The 22,109-nt window shown below is 41.0% G+C and overlaps 1 protein-coding gene across 6 annotated transcripts in view; it reads right to left on the bottom strand.

Moving 5' to 3' along the window:
• The window catches only part of KCNT2 (potassium sodium-activated channel subfamily T member 2), a 197,967-nt gene extending 176,292 nt beyond the window's left edge, over nucleotides 1-21,675 (bottom strand). For 5 of the 6 annotated variants that reach the window (XM_053667314.1, XM_053667318.1, XM_053667319.1 and 2 more), the window contains exon 1: nucleotides 21,121-21,675. In XM_053667314.1, the coding sequence (XP_053523289.1) occupies nucleotides 21,121-21,215 (95 nt within the window). In that variant the 5' untranslated portion in view covers nucleotides 21,216-21,675. The remainder of the gene's footprint in view (nucleotides 1-21,120) is intronic. The other variant, XM_053667317.1, reaches the window with a different exon arrangement.
• Between the last annotated feature and the right edge of the window lie 434 nt (nucleotides 21,676-22,109).

The raw sequence follows: 22,109 nt of genomic DNA, 5'->3' as shown, positions 1-22,109 counted from the left end.
TCTATGCATCCCTGGAATAAATCACATTTGATCATGGTGTATGATCTTTTTAATGTATTGTTGGATCCAGATTGCTAGTGTTTTGTTGATGATTTTCACATCTATGTACATCAGAGACAATGAGGGCATTGTCTCTTTCTTTGTTGTGTTTAACACAACAAAGAAATTTGTGTCTAATTTTCTTTCTTTGTTGTGTCTTTACCTGGTTTGGGGATTAGGATAATACTGGCCTTGTAAAAAGAGTTTGGGAGTCTTCCCTCTCCTTTAATTTTTCTGGAATTGTTTGTGAAGGATTGGTTTTAGTTCTTCTTTAAATATTTGGTAAAATTCGCCCATGAAGCCATCAGGTCCAGGGCTTTTGTGTGTTGGTGTTTTTTTATTACTGCTTTTTAGCTAGTTGTTATTGGTCCATTTAGGTTTTTTGCTTCTTCCTGATTCAGTTTTGGAAGATTGTGTATTGCTAGAAATTTATCCATTTTGCCCAGGTTGTCCAATTTCTTGTCCTATAGTTGTTCATAGTAATGTCTTACAATCCTTTGTATTTCTGTGGTATCAGTTATTACTTCTCCTCTTTCATTTCTGATTTGTTTGGGTCCTCTCTCTATTTTTTTCTTGATGAGTCTGGTTAATGGTTTGTCAATTTTGTTTATCTTTACAAAGAACCAGCTGCTGGATTCATCGATCCTTTGAATTGTTTTTTTAGTCTCTGTGTCATTTAGTTCTGCTCTGATCTTGATTATTTCCTTCCTTCTACTTGCTTTTGGCTTTGTTTGTTGTTGTTCCTCTAATTCTTTTAGATATAAGGTTAGGTTGTTTATTTGAGATTTTTCTATCTTCCTTAGGTAGGCCTGTGTTGCTATGAACTTCCCTCTCAGAACTGCCTTCACTGTGTCCCATAGATTTTGGGCTTTTGTGAATTCATTTTCATTTGTCTCTGGATACTTTTTGATTTTTTCCTTGATCTCATTGTTAACCCATTCATTATGAAATAACCTGTTATTCAGCCTCCAAGTATTTGAATCTTTTTGAGTTTACTGGTTTCTTTCAAATTTTTTTTTCTTTTGAGATAATTTTAAACTCACAGAAAGAACAAAGAAATGTTCAGGGATGTCTGCGCACCCTTCACCCAGCCTCCCCCCAACTCACAATGTGGCATAATTCTAGTGCAACACTGGAGGCAGAAAACTGAGATCAGGATAGTCCCAAAAGTTTGAGTCATCTGATTCATGAAAATAAGAGCTGTTCCTCGACTCTACTATTTCCAAACTTACTTCTTTATGGAACAGTAAAGACTTTTCATAGAACTTTTATAGAACCACAGCACCTCAAGGGGGAGGTGCTATATTTGAGTATTATAGAATTACAAGGGTCAAATGCTGCCTTTGGTAATTTCTACTATTTAGCCTGACTGAATATTTTCACAAGCTTATTCTGGTCCAAATAGCTCCCTTTATGTGCAAATTTTATCACAACATTTATTATAATGCATCACAGTGGCTGAGTGACATGAAGTGCCAGGCAGTGCTTTAGGGCCTTTTATATAAATCTCTTTAATGAATCTTAATATCAAAGTACAAAACTGATATGGTTATTCTCATTTTACAATGGGAAGAATGAGAGTTCCCAAGATTAATTAACTCAAGGATGGTACATATAAAAAGAGCAATATAAACACAGGTAAATCTGATTGAAAAGCTAGTGTTCTTGGCTTTACTACCATCATATAAAGCAAACACTGAGATTCAGAGTATTAAGCTATTTATCAAGTAGACACAGAGTGATATTGCAGGAATTTGAATGAGTTTTCAATTTGAGAAAAATATGGCACTCTTTTAGAATGTACAGTAGTCATCAGTTAAAAGCCAACACCTTCCAATCAAGATGGAGAAACAGGATCAGAGCCATTCCATCAATATTCCATCCAATTCCCCAGGAGAGGCGGGCTGAGGCGGGGTGGGGGTGGGGGACAGGGGATGGGTATTTCAGGTGAGAAGAAATTTGCTTTCATTAATTTATAAACATTCTTCTGAACAGAAAAAGAAGTTCCACTGAAATGCAAACCACCTTCAATTAATCCAAAAAGTATTTCCTAAAAGCTGGCTTTTATAAAAGGGCCCAATTTATTTTCTTCTATTACACTTCATTGTGTTTTGAAAGCAAAGCATTCCATTTTGTTGGTCTCTTATTTAAATTACACTAGATGTGCATGTGAGTCGACAGGTAACAATGGAACAATGGATATTACAATGTCTCCATTTTCACACTTCAGAAAAATTAAGTCTCTCTCATCAGAAAACTCTGTGGGAGAACCAATAATAACAGCAGTCCTTCAGGAAAGCTTCCCTTAAAAAGATGTATTATATATTTCAAAATCAACAGGTATTTAATTAGCATCTACTGATTTATCTGTTTATGAACACTAGATTTAGAGGAAAGGAACCAAAGACGCCTACTCACCCTTACATCCCCTTCCTATATATTCCTATCATCTTCCAACACAGCCTAGTGGTCACCAATAGGGTCTGAGTTTCTGCCTCTGCCATTTCCCGCTTTGCTACCATTGTTTGGTCACTTAACTCCCTGCATTTCAGCTTCTCCATCTAGAAGATGGAACACTGTTATACTTCTCATGGGAGATATGGAGTACTTAGAAGAATGTCCAGTAAAAAGGAATGTTACATAAATGGTCTATTAAGGAGGTCAAGTCCATAAACACGTTTCCACCCCGAGTTCTTAGTGCCAAAGGAAATACTCTAGAGGCAGCTGCAGAGATCTGAGCTGAACAGTCCAGTTTCCTGGATTCCCTGCATGCTTTTCTCCACTCATTTTCTTAAATTTTCGTGGTATTTTAAACTTTGAAAAGTTTTAAAGAGATGATTGAATCAAGCGTGGGCATTCTGGTTGAGGTATCTGTTGGACAGCTATGTCCCGTCATTCTGTGGAAAGATGGGTATATGTATAACTTTAGAGTTCTGGATAAAGGAATGTGTCAAACAGATTTGTACCTCATCAATATATCACTAAAGTAATTGAAATCTGACTAAGTAAACTAGAATGAGGTAAGCAGTGAAAATAGGAAATTACCAAAGAGAAACCCTTCATAAAATATAATTTTTAGGAAGAAATAAAAGAAGGGAAATCTGTAATGAAGAACTAAGAAAAAATGTGCAGGACATGAAGTAAAGGAGAATGATGTTGTAGAAACCCAGAGGCAGAAGTTTCTAGAAAAAGAAGCAGACCATTGTTCATTGGAGGCAACATGCTCCAGATGATCAGAAACTTTAATAGGAGGCTCTGTGGAGCAGTAAGACAAAAGAAAGTGCAAGAGATAGAAGAGTAAATAAGAGGCAAAAAGAGAAAACACAGACCTAAAGTGAACAGGAGAGATGCATGGAGGTGGGACGTGGAAAAATGGGAGGGCCTGATGTAAAAATGGGTCAGTGCACTATCAGTAAGGATGAGGGCAGGGAGGACCAGCAGTCATGGAGTGGGCCCTACAGGCTTGGTTAGCAGAAGTGAAGGGACCCTGGATAGGCAAAGACTCAGGCTTACAAGAGGATGCTCAAGGCAACTGGACACCAGAGTCAGCAAACCCAAGGAACTACTAAGGCAGGGTCTTGAACAGGTTGTTCCTTTGGTAAAGGACATGCAAAGGGTTACAGTAGAGTCAGAGATAAGGGGAAAGAATGGGTATTTGCACCCTGCCCTCCATGAATGAATCCCCAAAATGCTGATGGAACAGTGACAAGGAAAAATTATACTCCAAACATACAGAGATGTAATGGTCAATGATTTGTAAGAACAGTACCATACCCTCAGCCTGTGGACATGGGGCAGAAGTACGAGTGTGTGAGCAATGAGCAGCATTTATGGAGAAGATCCTAATGTTGCCGCTGGGTTCCTATTAAAAGAAGCAAATGGAGGAAACTCTCTTTGAAAAAAATGAAGGGTTTAGGGAAGTTCATTTACCATGGTGCAAGAATTCCAGAAGGCTCCGGAGAAAGACGGGTTAGCAGAGAGGACAGATGAATGAACATATTCTCAGAAAATTTTATGATTAAACATTGCAGTGATTAGAAATATTGTCAAAAATCCTGTTAATTTTTTTTCTAATCAAGATTTATTTTAATACAAAATTAATAGGCTTTGCCAGACCAGGGAACTTGGGACTCAGAGTAAACTTAATCGGCTTCAAGAGTCCCAGTGAAATTTTGGATAAAGTTCTGCCCAAGTACAAATGAAGTTTGTGATTTCTTACCTAGTCTCACATTCGGGAGTCTGCTTTGAGTCCCAAGGCAAGACTCACAGTATCTTCTCTTTTGTGTTGTTTTGTTTTTGCGAGGGAGAGAGGTGTTTAGCAAAGGTAAACCCTGGACACAGGGGCTATTCCACTGAACCTGGGCCCCAGGGAGAATTCAACTCACATGTTCTGCTCAGAATAGGAATCAGTCTTCAGGCAAAGGGGCAGATCCCTCAGCATTTGCCAAGCTTTGTTATTTGCAAGTATGAGGACAATCAGATGTAAAAGGAACTTAAAGGCCTTTACAGATTTCTTCTGTGTACATCTGATTTCTATTTTGATTTTTCAGACCAGGCACCTTTATTTTAACAATGAATGCTAACAGATTTCCTTTGTCATTCTGCTTGCTCAAGTGAATGCAATGGATTGGCCAATTTAGTGGAAATAACGGAGGACTTACTATGGCCAAGAGGAGGCTGACTAATTCAAAATAATGCTATATAATGATGACAGAGTGCATTTGATAAATTGTGAAAAGCAGAACAACAAAAGGAATGGAATTATTTTAGAACAGTTCTTTTCTTTTTTTTAATAAAAACAAAAAGTCTTTCATTCCCTCATCCATTCGATTTGTCAATTCAATTCCCCAGACATTGTCTTAAAAGTTCACAGACTGAGAACAGAATAGCTTATCTAGAGGTTGAGAACTTATAATTCATGATGCACTTCATACTTTCAGCTACTTTAGCGTTTATATCTGCTGACAATATTTTGATAGGGAGAATAAACACTGATAACACCTCTTGCAGTTCTGGATAATGGGACCTTTCTGCTCTACTTTAAATATGTACATACACCCATTTATCATCATATCTTTAGTATATTCAGAATGGCATCATCTTTTTCAATAATATCTAAACACATGTAAATCTAGAGATTATCTATTTTAGTGCATATAAATCTCAACTCTACTGAATTCTTCACTATAGAAAGAGATTAATCAAGTCTTCAACTCTCTTCTTGCTACTGGATTTTCTACTTTATAAGTTTATTTAAAGCCCCATGGAATTTTTAAACCACTGATTTTAAATAGTAAAGCTATGAGCGATATTATCAGGGTTTAACCATGCAGGGCCTTAGATGGTTTGATGCCTGTGGACTTCCCTTGTTGCTAGAAGGGAAACACTCACATGAGTCAGAATTCTTTTCTGTTACCATTAATGACGGTAAGTGATTTGATGCCATGTCACTTTCTTAGCCCACTATTGGGACAACCAACACCCAACTGCCTTTCCTCTTGTGAAACATAAGTCATCAGTAAGACAAGTAGGGAGAAACATACACTAAAATTAAAATTGAGGAAAAACTATTTTAAAGCCCTAGGTGGTACAATTTACCATTTCTTCCATTATATCTTCCTATTCGAAACTACATATTCTTCAGGAGTTCTTCTCCTGATCTCAGCTGCAGTATTTAACAGTGTTCCTAGGAGAACACAAGTCTTGTTTTCTGTAAATAATAAAAGAATCCTTTATCCTGGAGCTTGACTCTCTAAAGCACAATCACCATAAAACTGTTAAAATAGATTCAGGGCTTATGAAACAAAAAAACAGCAGTAAATTTGCTACCAAGATACTACTTTCCTCAAAGCTACTGGATGATGCTAAGTGAAATAAATCAGAGAAAGACAAATACCATGTGATTTCACTTATTTGTGGATTCCAAAAACAAATAAATAGGCCCATAGATACAGAGACCAAAAATGATGGTTTCCAGAGAGGAGAGAGGTAAGAGTGGAAAAACAAAGAAACAAATAAAAATATTCTAGGCATTGAAAAAAATGAGATGAAACTTTAAGAAATGGCCTATCCTATATTTAAAGGTGTTTTCAAAAATGACTTTTCTAAATCATAACCAAAAGTCAAATAACATATGAATGATTTCTAAAGATTGACTAGAAAGCCTAAAATTTCTAACATACTACTCATAAAATAACAACAAAAACAAATACCATTAGCAGTAATTATTACCCAGAGCAGAGCTAAACACCTCTGAAGATGGTCTCACTTCCCAAGGGCAGTAAGATTATTGTCCTCATTCTGCAGATAAGAGCAGAACTACAGAGATCAAATAGCTGCCCAAGACTCTGTTGTTTCAATGCTGAAGGGCAGCAAACCAAGAAATAGGAGTCTCTGTTGAGTTTATACCCCCATAAACTAGACTACATTGACTTTGAAAGTGCATGACCTTTCCCTTACAATTATTTAATTACATAGCATAATGCCACAAGTCACCAAGTATTATCATTTATTAACGTTCTATGTCATTCTTAAGATTGCTAAGTATTGTGTTTTCATTTCCAAGCCTTAATTTAGGTGGATGCTTCAAATTTAGCTCTGTAGGCTTTAATTACAGTAATTTATAGACACATGTTTATATAAGTGTTCAAAAGAGAAAAAGTGTTTTTATTTTCACTGCAATTCGAATCTACCATTTTAATTTGTTTTTTTTTAAAGCACCACAAATAACCCATAGAGCATGTAGCACCAGCTCTGATAGTTGCTTTTTGACTATCCAGTGGCCTCATTAAGTGGAACATGATGAAAAATAAAATAAACACCCACTAGAAAATGAGGACTGCTCAGTGTACCTCATTCTGACATCCTGACATGCTCCCAACGAATTCATTCCAGAGAAAAATTGAATGAAATTAAATTTCATCAATAACAAAAACGAGTACACAAAAAATAGCACCTTTTGGGGATGTTTTGCAAGGCAGATTCATGAGAAACCAGAAATGTGCACCCTAGAATTTGTACCAAATGTGGAGTGATGTGGAATTCCAGTGAAAGACCACAAGAAACAGTGACACAGATTGGTCCTCTTTTCCTGTTTTTTTTTTTTTTAAGATTTTATTTATTTATCTTTAGAGTGGAAGGGAAGGAGAGAGGGAGAGAAACATCAGTGTATGGTTGCCTTTCGTGCGTCCCCTGCTGGGAACTGGCCTGCAGGGAACCTGCCTGCAACCCTGGCATGTGCCCTGACTGGGAATCAAACCGCGATTGTCTGGTTCGCAGGCCCGCGCTCAGTCCACTGAGCTACACCAGCCAGGGCGGTTCTCTTTTCCGGTTTCCTCACACTTTCCAGTATTCTTCACCCCCATCCATCCTCAAGTTCCTTAATGATATTGCCCAAGTTTTTTATTGGATGTTTTTTGCCATTTTCACTATCACTGCTCCACCTCTTATAGCTCATTAAAATAGCGGAATGAATCTTTTTTCTTTTCTTCCTCTGCAGGGAGGGGATACCTGCCAATTTTATTTTGATATTTTTTAGCTTAATGAATGTTGCCACTCCATCTTCTAGACTACTCCACACGGTTCTGAAATAATCCCACAAATGCTTGAACCTTGGTCACGCAACTCCCATATTCAAATCTTCAAACAGTTCCCCACAGTGCACAGGACAACAGTAATCAAATTCCTGCACTTGGCAATAAAAGTTCTCCACCCCACCAACTGCTAATATCCATTACTGATGCCCCTGTATCCAATGCCGTTTCTAATGTAGTCTCTTTCCTGCATTTTCCCCTTGATCTTGCCCAGTGGATTACACCCTGTGCCAGCCATTACTTTAGTTCTAACACATGAACCCTAATATGTCAAATTTCTGTCTTTCTAGAATTCCCCAAGGAGTGTTTTCCGATACCTCTCCCCATAGTTCTGTGCCTTGGACCATGTTCTAACTTATGTGAGTTACTTTGTATGTCTAGGTCTCCACCACAACGTAAGTTCCGGGACAGTATCCACCGTATCACTGAGGTCCCTCTCCCGTGGCATCCTGCCTCCTACGGTAGCAGGAATAAGTTCAATTCGAAGAAAACTTGGGGTGCACAGAGAGGCTTCCCCTCCCTATGTTATAGGGTCTAGTAAAAGGAGAAATTACTTGGACGATGTGGTAGGAAGAATAGAATCAGCAAGTCAGAGCAACTTTATAACAAACATTATAATTAGCCTTTTTAAGCACAGATTTAATTATCTATGTCCAAAAGTGACTAGAGTCTCTCTCCCTCCTTCCTGCCAGGTGGTAATATGCAGCAAATGCACAAAGATGTATTAAAAGCTTATTCCTAGGACTTCAGAGTGATGTTAAACCAAACGTGGCCACTCATTGCAACAAAAACAAACAGGTAAAGATCTGACCTGGTAAACAGAACAATAACAGGAATGCACGTGTCTTAGAATAACATGCTTCTTCTATTCAAAGACTTTGGAACACGTGTAAATGACAGTCATTGATACATTTTACATATTATTTATTCCTGAAGAGAATCATTCTACTTATCCTGAACACTGCCAAATTAGACATTCTACCCTGTTCCTCATTAAGAAAACAATTTTACAGGAACTGAGACCAAAAAAAATGTAATTCTTTCTGTTGGTCCAATGACATCAGCACCGAGACCACTGCCTGTTGGTGTCTGAGCTGGGTGGGGAGGGTCTCTGGGGAGACCCCCATGCGTCCCTCAGCCAGGGCACTGCTGGCCATCCAGCAGTTGATGGCTGTCCCCGAACAGCTGCCTGTGTAGGTTTCAGAATGGACTCTGAGTCATTGGAACTGTCACCAGACGGGTTGTGCACTTACACACACGTGGCTTGACCACATCTGAAGGAAAACTCCTGTGACTGTTAAACAAGATGTGGGAACAGCATTTCCAAGTCAGAATATTTAAACTGCCATAACTGGGGCTAGAATGAGCTTTAAAAAATGACCTTGTTTCCTTGGGAGAAAAGGTCTCAAACTGAAACGACCCATTATTTTTGTCATAATCTTGTGTGTGTGTGGTGCACATATATATATTCATAGCTGGAACTTTTTTTACTTCCAAGATGTCTTCTTTATATTACAGAATTAAAATTCTTGGAGGCTCCATCCAAACCACTTGTATTAAAAAAATGTAAGAGGCAGTTCGATTCCCAGTCAGGGCACATGCCCAGGTTGCAGGCAGGTTCCCTGCAGGCCAGTTCCCAGCAGGGGACGCACGAACGCAACCATACATTGATGTTTCTCTCTCTCTCTCCTTCCCTTCCCCTCTAAAGATAAATAAATAAAATCTTTTAAAAAAATGTAAGAGGATGCAAAATGAATCGAAGACATGGCTTTTTCTCGGGAGTAGTTTATGTTATACCTAAAAGAGCATGTGATTATAAAACATAGCAATAAGTAGAATATATGGATTTCAAAGATTTCATTAGTCACTCTAGCTCCGTGTCCAGTTTCAGGCCCAGCCGTGAAGGAGAGGGTGACAGGGAGGGGACAGCTGCATGACACCCTCACATCATGGTACCATTAATAGAAGCCAAGGTTATGGAGTGGGTATGAGCATGTGAGGTCAGAGCTGATTACATTCCAAAAAGCAATTTAGAAGGAATTAATGAAGGAGCCAATTAATGAACAGCACTGAAGACTGAGCTAAGCAGTTTCAATGTCACATTGTAACCATTAGTGACATTGCGTGGGTTCGAAAACATGCACCGTGCTTGAGAAGACAATAATGAAAGTGCATCGGGTGAATGCAGCTTGAGTCAAGTGTGGAAGATTATTACAGATAGAATGTACAGAACAGACTTGGGACACTGAGGCATGTTAGTGAGCACTGCAGTGATTTAAGTAAGAAGTGAAATCCTACTGAACTAGAATACAGAAAGATCAAAAAGTCATTAAGACCCCTGGCTGGTGTGGCTCAGTGGACTGAGTGCCGGCCTGCAAACCAAAGTCTCAGGTTCAATCCCCAGTCAGGGCACATGCCTGGGTTTGGGGCCAGGTCCCCAGTTGGGGGCATGTGAGAGCTAACTGATCCCTATTTCTCTCACACGTTGATGTTTCTCTCCCTCCCTTCCCCTCTCTAACAATAAATAAATAAATAAGTAAAATATTTTTTTAAATATTAGGAAAGCAAGCTGAAAAAAGCAGTACAAAACTACTGTCAAGTTTTTAAACGGAGAATTGGGAGGATGCTAGTGGTATCGGTGGTGGTAGGTGATTTGAAAAAATGTTCTTATTCAAGGCTCTTTGTCTCATATCAACTACTTAGCAACCAGAAGTCTGCAATAATACAGCACTTAATGCATTGAATATATCACTATGTATATAGAAGTAGATAGAGCTACATAAATAATTAAATTCAGGATGCTTCCAGTCTTAATAGACTGTTAAATTGTATGGAATTTACTTTTGGCATCTGTGGAAAAAGATAATAAGTGAATTAACCCAGTATCAGCGAGGAGGTGAGCATACCCACAAGGAGGTACGTGTTGGGTTAGACCCCTCGTAAGTCGTGCACAAAGACACAGCTGTCTTAGCCTCCGTCGACTGTATTTATATGTCAGGTTCACAACAGACTCACACTCTAAACTTTTTCATTATTAATTGTTAGTCAAAGTCACCTACATAATTTTTTTAAGGAAGGTTACATGAAAGTCCTAATCCATCCGTAACCTCAGGCATGCCTTTTTTGTTTGAGATATTCTGAAGCACATTGTGTGTGCCCGGTGGATCTACCTGAAGTGAACAATTCTTTCTAGTTTTCTCAGCACCTGGCAGTGTTGGTCGCGAACATCTTCAGAAACCTGCCGTGATTTATGATGGGATAGTGGGCGAACACCGTACACGAATGGTTGGTCCGTGGGAGCAATGTCCTTTCCAATCAAGTGCCAAGGAAAGCTGAATTTCTCCTGAATGACCAGTTTCTTTCTCATCTTTGCAACTGGCTGAGTGTTCTTTGCTCTGGCTCACTCCGTGGCCCATTTTGGTGACTCGGGTGGAGCTCCCGGGACACATAGTGGGTGCTGCCATCTCTACACCTCATGTGGTCCCCCTGCCAGTACCTTTTGTTCTGCTGTGTTTGCTACTTATGTCTTTATATCATGCTGTCACGCCCGTTTATGTGAACCACTGCAAACCCTCTTTGCAACAGGGCAGACATTCTAACAGGTAGGGCTAAGTGTGAAACCCTCGGTCGAGTTACTACACATCACCACGTTTCAATCTTGTAATCTCTCTCCAAGAGAGTTTTCATTAGCACCAGTCCCGTAGCTGAGAAAAAAGAATTTCACACAGGTTCAAACACCTTAGGGAAATATAAGTGGGAATCCCTGAAGTTTTACTAAGAAACACGAGGAGAAAAACCAGCCATATCGAAAGAAAGATCATTGTTGTGTATTAACTATAGTCACCAACAGCTAGTGGAATGGATGACTCTGGCCAAAGCTTCATTTTAAGAATCTTGGTAAGTTACTTGTAGGATCTTATATAAGGATCCTTTGATTCCATATATGCTGTCGTGTGGGTAGGTAGCTAGGTAGGTAGGTACATAGACAGATACATAGACAGATAGGTAGGTAGATAAAATCTCTGCTTTAGTTGTTTTACTAATTTACTATTTCAATCCATTCACTCCATCTAGAAGAACAATACTCTACATCTAGAGGGGAAAAATCATTTTCTCCCCCCAAAATATTACCAACTCCAAAACTCCATGCCTGTCCCTTTGAGTTGTCACTGTCACGCCAGCCGAGAGGGAGGCAGAGGCCCTGTGACTTCCCTGCCTCCAAAAGCATTCCCACCAGGTGGCCTTTCATTCCTTCTGTTCTGAAACAGCATCCAATTCCATTTGTCTGTGTTGTAAATGCCATTGGTAGGCACAATAATTAGATTCTGGGTGTACCTATTTCATTATGTAGCCTGGAATGAGTTACATATTTCTGTAACTCAGGTCATTCATCTGTAAAAACAGGGAAGTAACAATTCCTCAGAGCTGGCATGCAGATTAAATGAAACAATACACATCACGTGCCTGGAGCAATGTGCTGCATGTATTAAGCTCTGGTGAAGGTTCACTGGATTTAAGACAAGTACCTTTTCTCTTTCCCTTACCTTGTGTATGTTCCTTAGAAATAAGTAAAACAGCCCATGTCCTCACCACACAGTGTGGTAGTGACTCAAGTCGTTGCCATCACTCTCGGTGGTACTTGCCCTGCTCACTGATCACCCTAAATCCTGGGAGACCATGAGGCATTTCCACTGTGACAGACCCGAGACAGCAGGCTGTCCATTATGAAACCGCACATCTGGTCCCATTGTTACACCTGGCTGTTTGCAATATGTGGACAGTCCACAGGTTTTCCCACGGGGAGTTTCAGGAGGTTGAAATGCGGTAATCCACCTTTATCCTCGTTCACATGCTGATTTACAAGATGGGCTCAGTGTGCCTGCTAATAACAACTCATCACCATGATTCTGAGCAAAGTCCAGCGCTGGGAAGTTGAGAACAAGCAACCCCTATTTCTTTTTCAATAAAAATTTTAAACATCTTATTTATCTATTTTTAGGGAAGGGAAGGGAAGGGAAGGGAAGGAGAAAAAGAGGGAAAGAAACATCCATGTGTATTTGCCTCTCAAGCATCCCCAACTGAGACCCAGCCCACAACCCAAGCATGTACCCTAGACTCGTAATCAAACTGGTGATCCCTGGTTCGATTTTATTTCCTACATGCACTGCTTTCGGGCCTTGTATACACAACATCCATTTCTTATACATATTTATATAGTGTAAAAATTGGAAATTATGCAACTCTGAGTTCAAGGAATGTGCACACAGAAGGGGCGGACTCTCTGGAAAGTCGTGGCATAATCGCTGGGGTGTTGAGGGGACCATAGCGCGGTTCCAAAGACAGGCCCAGGTAAGACTCTGCACATGAGAGGGGCGAAGATTGGGGGACTAGCTGCCAACCACTGTCCCTAGACACCAGCCACGCTTGACAGTCTGAGTTCATTTCTATTTTCTTGCAATGCTTCCATTTGTTAAAAAAAAAAAAAAAAGCGAATAAATATGATTGGTCCAAGACAATATCATGGAAAAAAATCTTACTGTCTGCAGTCTTGCTTTTATGTGGGTCCTCTTCTCCCCCAAACGAGGGCTGTTTCACCCCTGTTCCTTTCAGACAATGAGGGCTTTCCAGCCTCTAGCCTAACTCTTCACTTCCCAACTCTCGACCCACCTCCACCTCCCGCCGGAGGAGACAAATAAATCTCATATGGCTGGTCCTCTGAACTAGCTGACACGGGAGATTTATTTTTCCAAGTATGTGCAGTGGTTCTTCCTTCCCTTCAAATTGCACTTTACATCTTAGATTCCGTTTAAGAGCTTCTCCCAGCTGTATCTAATTATTGAGGAGTCAAGGTCAGAAATTTCGAATCCTCTCTTCTGCTCCCAGCTGTTCAGATAAGAAGGATCCAATGACATTTTCACCGTGTTCTCTTGCCTTCAAGGAGCCTGGGTTTTTATTTATGTACCGCAAGCAATCAAACATCTTCGTGGCTCAGGGTCACCCAAAACCCAGATGCTGGGCCAAGTTAGGGGGCCAAACATCACAAACAAAGCTTTGAAGTAGTGGATGGTTGGAGGTGGCGGCCTGCTGGGCTTCCAAGGCAGCGTGGCACTTGTTCTGAAGCACATGAGTGCACAACTAAGAAAACAACAGTGACATAACACACGGTGTTGGGAAAGCTGTAAATACGCATGATTATTTCAGGCAATGGAAAACTGACACTGAGGTTTGGCCGAGAAAGTCAAGCTCATGGTGGCAGCATGTGGCAGACTTCTTGATGTCTCTGTGAATTACAACGAAGCCCAATAATCATGATTCATAAATAGATATTAGGTATAAATATTTAATATGGATAATATCAAATGTTGGGTAGATTGACAGTAGTTTACATTTTATTTAACTGGAAGAGTAAAATATGTAGCTATATTCGGTCTTTATCATTTGTTTGCTTATAAAGTTTGGCCATTTGCTCACAATTTTAAGACCCTCACACAACACTACCACTTGTACCTGAAAAGACTTTTGGGCCCTGCTTAGCAGCCTTCCTGACCTGGGCCAATCCACACGAGGAGGGCCTCCGACCCCCTGCCCTCACTTGTATTCCACAGTGTGTAGCCCCCCTGACCAGTTTTGGATTTATACTGAAGATGAGATTTTGGGCAGTGTTCCAGAAGTAGTCCTTCCCTCCCATCCCATTCTCTTAAATTGCAACTTGACTGTTGTCTGATAATTGACATCCTTGAGAACAAAATAATTGTTTTTTTTTTTCCCATGGCCCGTAAAAAAAAAACCCTATATCTAGTACAGGATTGTCAGAGACTAAAAGTAACTGTCTTTCTGGATCATTGCCTATTGTTTTTTTTACTTTTATAGATAAATTTTTAATTGGCAATTTAATACTCAGGGAGAGCATTAGTTAAAAAACATCTTGATTGAAGGTATGTAATAAATATCACACAAAAGAGGCCACATCAGTTTAATTTCAAACTATAAATATATAAAGCAACTGGGTAAATTTCACTGTGGAAAAAATATTGCTTTTTGCTTCATTTACTAAAGGTAACTTAGACAACCGAAGTCAACACTGATAGCTCATAAATACACTAATAAAAACTAATGAGCTATCAATGACAAAATGATTTGTGGACATATAAAACATTGTAAGAAACAAGAACGTGATTTGCAAAAGCCAATAAAAGACATCGCATTCACCATTAACAACAGCGAAGAGGAAAAATCATGGCCTAGCTGCAGGTTCGTGTTCAACTCAACACACTATAAGTCTCATTGCTTTTCGTACTGATAATGAAGACCAAGCTACGAGTGTTTAGCCTTCATTTGTATTATTTCTGATACTACGTTTCCAATCTATTTTTGTAGAAGTTGAATTACATTCATAAGAGAGAAGAGATAAAGGATGCTGATTTTAATAAAAATGAGTTAGCTAAAATCATTTTCTTGGTTACCCACATGGAAAGGTATTTTTATACCCATCCTCAAACTACTTGAAGCTGCTATGGAAAAACTGTTTAGTAGAAAGCTTAATCTAAAATGTCAAATACCTTATTGTGGAAAATTAAATTACTACATTCCACCCTCCCTTACCCAAGACATATTATAGGTAGAGGTACTTGGAAAAGTTAAAAGTGTTTTATTTACAGAAGAGCTCTTGCTAATGCATAACCATATTCAGAGAATGGGTATATGAGAATGAGTAAATGGAATTGAACTTTAAAAGCAAACTCTTCAGTAACTTGCAAAGCTATATTTCAGTTTTATTTCTAAGAGCCAGTCAAGATATTTTTACATTAGATACTAAAATCTGAGTTCTTGATAACTATTACATAATTCAAAAGTAGGTAATTTTTTGCCTTATTTGTGAAGATTTCCTTTAATATAATAGCTAGTACTACGAAACACGGCTTGTCTGGTTTCTCCCTCTAACAATAAATGCTCAAATCTTTTTTCCTAGGTATTGCACATGCATGGTTGAATTTACGATATAATTAAACAGTAAAAATAACACTTCACTCCTTTCTGACCTGACCTTAAAACTTAAACTAAGTCATTTACATTAAGTGGCTACTTTTCAAAACAATATGTAATTTATTAAGGGTGATAAAATTGGTAAATTATATACATGTGTCATCTACCAATCCAAAACCTATTCCTCCGATTTAATTTAATTTTATAAATATCACTGAATTGTAAGAAATCTAAAATTACACATACTCCAAAAACTATCTGAACATGTCCCCTACTTTATAGATATCCCTTAAACCATTAATTGATTGGATTGCACTTGTTCAAATCCTGTTATGTTTTCAGTTACTGCAATGCATTACGTGACTTGCTTGCATTGCTTCTAAATGCAACCTATAAAATATGAAAGATATATTTGAAATTAATGGAGTTGAAACAACTGAACACATACTTGAAAACTAAAATGGTGTTAATTAAGTAAATGGCCCTACTTCTACATGACTGCCACCAAGAACTGTCCATTAACAGCTTTATCCACCATTGTGATAATTCAGCCACATCAAGCACATTGTGTCCCAAATTTTAAAATGTCTAAGGCTCCTTGGCAGTCGTGGAAGGCGTTGCTCTAACCGTCTGAGGGCATTTCAAACCTGGCAGTTGCCATGTTTGACTTCAGGAGAATGTTCTAAACCTTTATGGTTTTATGAATCTTAGAAAGATTAAAAGAGACCAGACAGCTGTCACCGTGTGGGCACCCAGAGCGCAGGCTCGTGGGATTCCAACACAGCAGCGATTCTATGGATTGTAGTACGGCTTCCTCAGACAACCCGTTCTGTTCAGCTTCTGGTCAGTCAGCGCCAAACAGGGAGCATCTTTGGAGGGACCAACTGTTTTAAACGTTACATTCAAAATATACCAAACACTTTGACCCATTGCTAATGTATTTCAAGCAAATACTCATTATCCAATTTACAATAGCGCATGATCTTTTGGACAGTTTTAAAATGGAAATGTTGCAAGCCATCCCTGTAACAAAATACCATCAATATTCTAGGGGGAAGTGCCCCTGTAATTATCAGGAGGTGTGAACACCTCCTGAGCAGACACTGTCTCATAGTCTTTCTTACATGGTTTCCCAGAACCTAACTCAGTAAGGCCCTGCAGTGCCGCATACACTCAGATATTAGCTGAAGGGATAAATGACCACTAAGGAAATACTGTGCAAACCATTTGAATTAGATTTGTGTGTTTTATTAAGGATACCGAAGAAATAAATGTGCATCATATATACAGCAGACATATGCATTATCTCTAAGGCATAAGCATTGTTGTCATTTAGCAACTCTCAAGTTTATTCCATAGGTCCCTGAACTAGCATCATCCATGCGCTAAGTTACCTGCACACTATGTCTGTTCCCATGTCCTACACAGAAACAGATATCAGAAGCACATGAAGGGGAGGTAATTCAGTAAGAATGGCACCGACATATACCTTGTGCACATATTACATATGTGTGCTGTATTTCATAGAGTATAGGTTCATTACATGTACATTATATATAGCCACGCCTACTTCACAAAGGCTATACATTCTGAGGAATGTGTCATTAGGTCATTTTCTCATGTGAACATCACAGAGTGCACTTACACAAACCTAGAGGGTCTGGCCTACTGCACACCTAGGCTGTACGGCACCGCCTGGTGATCCTGGGCTACACACCTGTGCAGCAGGTCCCTGCACAAACAACATGAGACTGAACCACGCCCCAGGGAAACTGATGCCCTGTTGGGACTTGGCACTCCTGATATACAGGAGGCCACTGCTGGCAGACCCCAGCAGACCTTCACAGCCTATGATTTCAGTAGAAAGAGGACCCCCCAAAATAACGATCAAAAGTATAGGGTAGCAAATACACGCGCCAGTAACAGTCATTTATTGCCATTATCAAGCATCATGAGCTGTACCTGTTTGCAAATGTGCTGCACTTTCCCTCAGGGTAGCACAGTGGGTGCATTTACACCAGTGTCCCCCCAAACACAAGAGACACACACTGTGCTGGGGCATTCTGATGGCTACAGCGTCACTACAGCATCCCTGGGTGAAAGGATTCTTCCTCTCCATTATAATCTCATGGGACCACTGTAGGTGCATGGACTGTAGTTGACCAAAATGCTATTATTCACCACATAACTATACCCTTACCTGTACATTATGTACGTGTGTTTCCTTACCAAGAGGTGGTGCAAATGAAACTTCAGCGAACTATCGATGCAAGGTTAGTTCACAAAGGGTCTTGGGTGTGGAGTACACACTTCTGTGTCCTGAGAAGCCACCGTGGTTTGCTCTTTAACAGCACCTCTCCCACATCACTCAAAGCCCTCCCCCATTTCCCATACCAGTCACCCATGCCCTACTGAGACTGACTGGAAAATCCTTAACATGGAAAGCAAGGTAGAGTGGTCTGCTTCCCAGGCATCTCTTCCACCATCATCTCTAGGATGTGATTCTGGAGACCACCCCACCTGGGTTCAGATTCCCCCAGGAGCAGATCTTGCAAGGATAGGTGAGTAAGTGTATTTGGGAAATGATCCAGAAAACACCAATAGGGGAATGATGGAAAGGAAGCCAAGAAAGTCTACAGTATCAGCCAGTTACCACTGTGGGCAGGTGGAGCTCAGCCCCGCATGTGCAGAAGGCGCCTCCGGGTTGTACCAGCCCAGGGGAAAGGAAGCTCCCATCATAATCCTGCTTGCTGGGTGGTGCTGTGCTGCACCCCAAGGCCAAGGGGAAGAAGAACAAAGACAGAAACAAAAACCTCGGGCAGAGGGTATCTAGAAAACAGCCTAGAGAATATGGGCAGAGCACCCCAGGTACCTGTGGGTAGACACAGTCTCCCTGTCCCCCTCCAGGAATGGGGGCTCCCTCCTTGACTCTAGGGATGGAGGCCATGAAGAGAGTGGAGCAGACTCACGTGACCCCTCAGACTTCAGTGCAAAGAGGCACTGTGTCCACAGTACAGACAAAAGAGACGGCTTCACTTACTGCCTATCAATTTTGGATTCTGGAGAAAACAAAAAGAGAATTGCAAACTGCAACTCAGAAGAAGGGAGTCAACATTTAATGAGCAACTAAACCATGCTCAATACCGAAAAGTGATTCTTATCAATTCTAATTCATTCACTGGAAGGACTTCAGAGCTTCTTGAGGAATTTGAGTGGCAAAGAACTGAACCCAAGCATCATTTTTACATTTATAAGATATGTTACAAAGAGAAGTATTTGATTCCTGGGAAACTTTATGTCCTCCTCCTTAAAATAACTATCCATTATTCAGAGAGTGTTAAAGACTGACTGAGATAACATATAGCATAAGTTAACATACATATATTTACATGAATACACATATCTACAAATGTGTGTGGATATAGATACAAATATACATACAAATATATAACACATAGCATAATTAACACATAGCACCAGCCAGTACTTAGTGCTAATTAACTGATAGCCTTGAACCTTCCCGAACTATGATTACTGAATCTATTATGACTGAATGACTTGCCCAAAGTCACTCAGTGAGTGAAGAAATAAACAAAGGCCCTGGGTCTTTACCCATCAAAGTCTCTTGTCTTCAAAGATGGACAACAAATGGACCAAAACTGAATATTAAATTTTCATAAAGCCACAAAATTAGTCTAGTCTTTATGAATAGATGAGCAACTTAAATGTTTAACTCCTCCTTTTTAACAGTAAACATGGCCAATCTTTAAGATAAACTTGGGCTAACATACTCTTTATTATAATAGATATTATGAATAAATGTACAAAACTTTTTTTGTCAAAATAGCAGCGACTCTTGTAGGTAGCATTCAGCTGACCACAATTCTTAGTTACTGACACACATCTGCAGTGTCCTCAGAAAGTTGACAGCAACCACATGAATAATAATATCTTGCCTACAACATTAAAAAGCAAACAACACTTCCACCACCAAGTCCTCTGTATGCACTGAGTGCCCCCCCCCCAACTTTCTACACAGAAGAGAGGATTTCTGTTCTACATGATGAACCTCAGGTCCTCAGGTAACAAAGACAGAGGCAATCCCTTTGAGCACTGCACCTGAAAAGCCATTTAACCAGGATGATACAATACATCTCCCTGTCCACTAGCAACACCTGTGCTTAAGTATGCTTTTCTTTCCTTTCTTCTTTCAACCAGCACACATTATGTCTCAAGCCTCCTGATAAATTGGTATCCATTCTTTTAATCCTAAACCAACACACACATATGTATGTCTTTGCCTAAAAAGAAGAGCTAGAGTTGAACTCTTATCCTCTGCAAAACACCTGTATCCCTTGAAACTATTGATAGGAGACCAAACAAGAATCAGTCATTGGTGCACAAGATACAGTCCCCTGTGTGCAGGGACAGGAGTTGGTATTGGAGCTGAGACGATGAGGAAAAGAAGAAAGGGACCTCCCAGGGGTAAGTGAAGAGGCTTTTGAATCAGACCAATAATGGATCTCTTCTGTAATTAAAATACAACGTCAATTATCAAAATGAACTTCAAGGAAAGAGTTCAACTGAATGGAGAGCCTAATTCGCTTATTATTTCAAAACAAAGAAATGTGGCAGGTGCTACATAAAATGACCATCCCAGAAGATACCAAATTCAATGAAGCAGAAAATGTGCTTTTTTGGTCATGAGACCGAGCTAGCCGGAGGAATTTCAGAAGTTCAGGCAACGCAGTGATGCTGTAGAGAAATCACATGAGCAATATATTGCTAAGAATGAACATTCCAGTTTTGACACTTATCTTAATTTTGTGACATATATGCTATTTTGGTTAAAAATATTGCAATTGTGAGAAGGACCAACCATTCTCTATAAACACCATGATCACAGTCACTAATAATAGTCACAGCTGCCCCGTCAAAGTGAGCCTTTTCAATGCCAAAGGCTGTCATGTTCAGGAACCACCTGTTACTTATTTAAATTGACTGTCCACCTGCAACTCTACACGCTTACAAAGCATAAAATACCTGGTGGCAGGTCACCCCTGCTCAGGACAACGCTGACTAACTACATGGGTGCAGGAGATTTAAGTTTCTACTGCGCTCCCCCGGGCAACCTGAACACATCTGCGAACGCGATCACCAACACCTGGGGGGGAAAGGAAACCCGACACCAATACTGCGAGCCATTTGGATTTCTCTGCCTGGGATACCAGCCTCATACACACCCTAGGGAAACACACTCAGACAAGAATCAGCGTCACATAAAGGCAATAAACCCGTTGCAGGGACAGGAAGGTGGAAAGGGAAGGAGTTCCTTGTCTGTGACAATGTTTCCATGGAGTCAAAATGGAGAGACAGACCAGAGTCCCTTTTGCTAGCTCCCCATCCCCGGCTCCCGTGGCCTCCCCTCCCACCCTCCCCCTCAGGTTCCCCACCTGTCTCTCCTCCAGCTGATGCTGAGGGAACCACCCTGCCCCACATCACTCACCTGTCGTCATTCTGCCATCCTTGGTCCCCTAGCAGCAAATCCCGAAACCTGTACCTGGGAGGCAGAGGGGGGACTTCGCTCTCCAAATCAACCATCCCTCCTCCAAGAGTAGGGGACACAGACCAACGGAGGAGAAGAGGGAGGCAGACAGCGAATGTTGTGGAGAAGGGGAGGGGACGACTGAGACTCGTGGCCTGGAGAGGGACAGCAGGGGGAAGGGGCCCGGAGGGGGAGGGTCCGCTTGGAGCCGGAAGCCCCGGCCGCAGGGGGCTGGCTCCTCTGGCCCTCCCGAGTGTGATGGGGATGATGCAAACCCAGCCCAGGAGCAAAAGTCTGGCTCCGACCAGAATCTCCTCTGCCAAGGAACCGCCCCCGGGCTCAGCACCGCCTCTGGTTCCCCAGGACTCGGGGGAGCCGGGAATGCAAAAGTAACTTGGGGGTGGGGGGCGCGGTGCCTGGAAAGAGCGGATTTGGTGGGAGTGTGCGCCGCGTGAGGCTGGAGCGCTTCCCCGAAAGGCAGCAGGTGCACCGGGCGCGGGACCCTGGGCCTCGGTCCCCAAAGCCACCCAGGCTCCCTGCGTGCACCTTCGGAGCAATGAGATGCCCCCTCATTTGCATAACATGGTGACGCCTGGAGGGGCCTTGGGGATGACCAATAAGGGTGCGCTTAATTAGCGGATTTGTGGGCTCCAGACCCGGAGCAGGGGACACAGGACGCTTGGAGTGTCCAGGTGCTCCCAAGCGTTTGGGCTTTGCACGCCTTCAGCTAGGTAGGCGGGCTGCAACACGCACTGTCCCTGTAGAGGGAATCCCCGCTCCAGCCCCAGGAAAGTCCCTTTTATTTTTTTCTTGCCATCTGCAAGAATGGGAGGTGTTTCCCTGATCCTGGAAAAGAAGGAAGGCACTCCTCCAGCCGCAGAAGGGAAACATGTGAAGGACCAGGGATGCTCCCTGAGACGTCGAGGACCAGATACTGGTGCAGGACCCTT

The sequence above is a fragment of the Artibeus jamaicensis genome, unplaced genomic scaffold (assembly GCF_021234435.1).
Source record: "Artibeus jamaicensis isolate MK-2021 breed Jamaican fruit bat unplaced genomic scaffold, CSHL_Jam_final contig_467, whole genome shotgun sequence".
Lineage (NCBI taxonomy): Eukaryota > Metazoa > Chordata > Mammalia > Chiroptera > Phyllostomidae > Artibeus > Artibeus jamaicensis.
Note: the sequence above shows the minus strand (reverse complement) of the source record. Positions and strands in the feature narration are given on the sequence as shown.